This window comes from Vicia villosa, unplaced genomic scaffold (genome assembly GCF_029867415.1).
Source record: "Vicia villosa cultivar HV-30 ecotype Madison, WI unplaced genomic scaffold, Vvil1.0 ctg.000287F_1_1, whole genome shotgun sequence".
Taxonomy (NCBI): Eukaryota; Viridiplantae; Streptophyta; class Magnoliopsida; order Fabales; family Fabaceae; genus Vicia; species Vicia villosa.
Window position 1 is genome coordinate 492354 of NW_026705123.1, and position 4257 is coordinate 496610.

The 4257-nt window shown below is 31.3% G+C and overlaps 1 protein-coding gene across 1 annotated transcript; it reads right to left on the minus strand.

Annotated features, from left to right (window-relative positions):
* Positions 1 to 427: 427 nt before the first annotated feature.
* On the minus strand, positions 428 to 2994 carry LOC131626425 (amino acid permease 3-like). The gene is made up of 6 exons (XM_058897235.1): positions 2517 to 2994; positions 2209 to 2442; positions 2004 to 2097; positions 1699 to 1913; positions 1444 to 1577; positions 428 to 1338 (listed from the first exon to the last, which is right to left on the minus strand). The coding sequence occupies exons 1-6, from the start codon at positions 2632 to 2634 to the stop codon at positions 682 to 684; spliced, it is 1452 nt and encodes a 483-aa protein (XP_058753218.1). The 5' UTR covers positions 2635 to 2994; the 3' UTR covers positions 428 to 681.
* Positions 2995 to 4257: the final 1263 nt, after the last annotated feature.

The window sequence follows — 4257 nt, forward strand, 5'->3', positions numbered from 1 at the left end:
TATTATTTTATGTTTAATATTCCACTTTTGTCTAATTTAATTTTTACATATTACATGGAAAATTGTTGTCAAAATATGACGAGTTTTGTTGTTATTTGTTAGTGTATGAATGTCTAAATATAAAATTATGTTGTCATATATATGTGTATGTATGGATCAATAAAATATTTGTAAAAAAACGAACCAACCGAACCGAACCAAACCGCATTAGTTTGGTTTGGTTCGGATTTTTTTTAAAAGTCAACCGAACCAAACAAAACCGCACTATTTTTTCTCTTGCGGTTCGGATGATTTTTTTCGTCAAAACCGCCCAAACCGCACCGCGAGTACCCCTAGCTATAGCATGTCTGTAACTTGACATGTGTTAGTTACTACTAATTAACTGTATGATATTACAAGTGTCAATAAACTATAACAAGTAAGGAAGGAAAAATAAGAAACTATTTCATTTTCAAGGTTCAACTCACCATTACAATAAACTATAACAAGTATTATAATAATAGAAGTGAACCATACAATAATACAATATAAATATTTTTCCTTTTAATAAAATAGTCTTACAACTATGTACTATATTCCCTCCTTCAATATTCATCTCTTCACACAAGCTGCATCAGAAATTGTGTGTCATAAAACTCTCAAATCATGTTGATCATACACAAATTCACTGCAATCTTTCAATCAATAGATAGTCTTGAATGGCTTAAAAACTTTAAGATCAAGGAAAATCCCAGCAATAGAACCAACTGTAGCTGCTATAGTAATTACAAGACAAGCACCACTAAGCAATTGAAGGCAAATCCATTTTGTGCTCCACTTTGGTATTTTCTTTTGAAGTATATACATCTCCACTGGAAAATAAACACTTAGAGGCCAAAATCCAAGTGCACCAAGAAGCCCAACAATATCATTGAAGAATGGAAGAAGCATCGATACCAAAGTTGTCACTATCACAAAAACTGTCCTCCAAACCAATCTGAAAAGGTTGAGTTTATACATTTCTAAACCCGGGATCGGAATCTTTATGTTCTTGTTCATAAAATAACTGTCCGGGAATCTTTTCTCCGCGTAATTTTCCACGAAAGCATAAAGGGGTTGACAGTAAACTTGGTAGGCACCAATAAGGTGGATCACTATGGCAGCATTGGCTATGTCAAGGAGCCAAAATGGGTTATAGAATCCAAAACCGGTTAAAAGGTTTCCTGGACTTGAATTTCCAAACGCTGCGTATCCGAAACAACCGCATAGCATATAGAAAAATGTTGTCACTATAACGCTGACTAGTGTAGCCTTCTTCATTACTTTCGACTCTGACGGAGGTGGTGCTTTTACTGTGTCCTGTTTTATAATATAATATAATTCTTTAAAATTTTGTTCGATTTATAAGGTGAGGAGTGTCGTTCTTTATAAAAAAAATATAGAAAAAAAGTATTAAAGTAATACCTGAATTTCTATAAGAATCATGGAGAATGAGTAAGCAAAAGCTATGTCTCCAAGAGCTTGCAAACTCCCCCAAGTTTTCTGAGCTTTTGTCACATTATTTATCCCACTCAAAGTTCCAGCAAACTTTTTGTTCTCTATTATATTATTGTCCAAATATTTTCATAAATATATATAATAAAATTTATGCAAAAATAGAAGACAAACTAACAATAAACTGCGTGTTGTAGACGATAAAAACAGAGAAATGATACATACCTATAACTTTTCCGATTCCAAGGCCAAGACCAATTGTCGAATATGTAAAGGACATAACAGCAGCAACAATGGAAAGCCACCATAACTGATCAAAATCTGGAATTTGAGAGAATATAATTTGTACTGCACCAAATGCAATCATGTAAATGTTGCTGTTCATATGACATGGATCTTTTCCTCCACTCCTATGAAAACAATTCGACCTTTCAATTGCCCTGTTTCATACACAAATCAAAGCGAATTAGACCATTTATTTTCCTTGAAATTGAATTTCTTAGATCAAAATTTCAATGAAATTAACTTACATCATGCTTATTGCAGAAGCTACCGTGTATCCAATTGCAACCCCAACAAGATTGAGATACTGAATTATCCCACATAACTGGACTTGAATACCACCTGAACAATCATAAATACATAAAACATAAAACAAACTTCAAATTTTCGAACTCTGATATACAACTCAATTTTTTAAAAAATGATTATCTTGGTTGGTGAATCATAACTTACCAAAATTTGAATTAACAACTTCCATGTAAGTGTAGTTTCTCTTGCCCTTCTCGGGATCGCCATTACGATAACATTCACAAAGAAGAACGGAAGTGTAATAAGTAACCCAAGCAAAGAGAATCATGACAACAGGTCCAGCGATCCATCCAAGCTGAGCTATAGCCCAAGCTAGAGACAGTACTCCAGAGCCAATCACTGCTGTTATTATATGGGAACTTGCAGTCCAAGATGTGCCTGTATAACAATATATTAGAATTTGAGTTGAGCCTAGTAAAAGACAAATAGAAGAAAAAAGACTAATAGATTACCGGTTCGTTTGACGCGACCATCGTCGTCGAAAAACTTAGAGTCTAGTGGTTGATCAATGGATGATACATCAAATGTTTGGTGATGATGATTGTTGTTACCATTCGTCTCAACAACCATTTTTGTTATAACAAAATAAACTAATTAGGCTTAACGAGTAATTATTGTTGAATTTAGTGAACACCAAGATGGAGTATAAAGATGGTTAATTAAGACTTTATTATGAGGAAGAAGCTTGTGTAATTAGAAAGTTAAATTAATGAAAGTGAGTATATGAAAGTCAAGAAAACGAGTTTAATAATGAGAGTTAGGAAGTTCAGGCGAAAATGGTGATGATAGAAGTCAAAGATAGATTAAGGAAGAGACACAAAGAGGTTGTTGTGTGTATGTGTATGTGTTTCTTCTCTTTGAAGAGATCACTTGCTTTATAATAATACTAGAGAGTTGAATAAACGTGTGAGTAGTTTATTATGCAGTGAAGGAAGATGGTGTAGGGGTTATATATAGTATAAGGGAGAGAGAGAAAAGGTCATTTTTGTATTTGGATTAATTGGTGTGGCATCTTCTATGGCCATGTAAGTTGTGAATGCAATTAATGGGAAAAAGGAGAGAATGGGAATTCTTGTGTAAGTGGGTTGTTCAGACCAGAGAGATAGAATGGTGTGAGAAATAAAGAAATTATACAAATAAAATAATAATGTGAAATGTAATTTTTTATATGTGTGTTCAATTAAATCAGACTCTCGTGTTTAATTAATTTAAAATATTGTTAGTTAAATTAAATGTGAGCGAGTTGCTTATAAAGGGTTGAATCCCTTTACAATAATATTTTTTATATATTTTTTATATAAAATATTTATAGTAAATAAGTTGTTGATTATAAATTAACAATATTATAAAAAAATAAAACAATATTTCTCATATGAAAGTAGTAATATACCAATACTTGACATGATTGATTGCAAAAAATAATATTTTCTTTAATTTATTTATCATTTTTAAATAGCGTGTGATATAAATTAAATACATTATACAACCATCAGGGTAGGATAGAGAATAGTATCCAATGTTTCTTCATTCTCCACACCAATGAATTCAATTAAAATTATATATCCAACTTTAATACTCACTATACTTTTTATGGACAAACATACCTATAAAATTAATCAAATCATTTAGTAAAACATATGCTATATTATACTATCTTTAAACAATTTATATATATTCATAAATATATTTTACATACAATATAATTATTTAGATAAAAGTAGTGTGTTTTTGTATAGAAAAGAGTACACAATTTTATACAGAATTTATTATTTTGTAATTTGCAACTATATGGTAGTACAAATTTTAATGCACATACAAAAGAGACGGCTATTTTTTCATGTTATATTACCAATTTTAAAATAATTTCATAAAGTTAATGATATATCAAAATAGTAGATTTTCATAGAATGAAGAAAATTCTAATTTCAATATTCAAAATAGTAAAAAAATATAATAATAAGAATAAAAAGAGTGTTGTGAAACATTTATGGGCGGAACTATAGCCCAGCGAGTCCGGGCGCGTGACACTCTCCTGAGCGGAGCTATAGTCTAACGAGCCCGGGCATGCACCCGAGCTTAACCCCTCATTTCGTTGTATACTCCCCACACTAGTAATCGATTTTTAGACAACATTAGGGACAAAATTAGTAATTTTTAGCCAAATTTAAGGGCAAAATTAATAAAAATAGGATG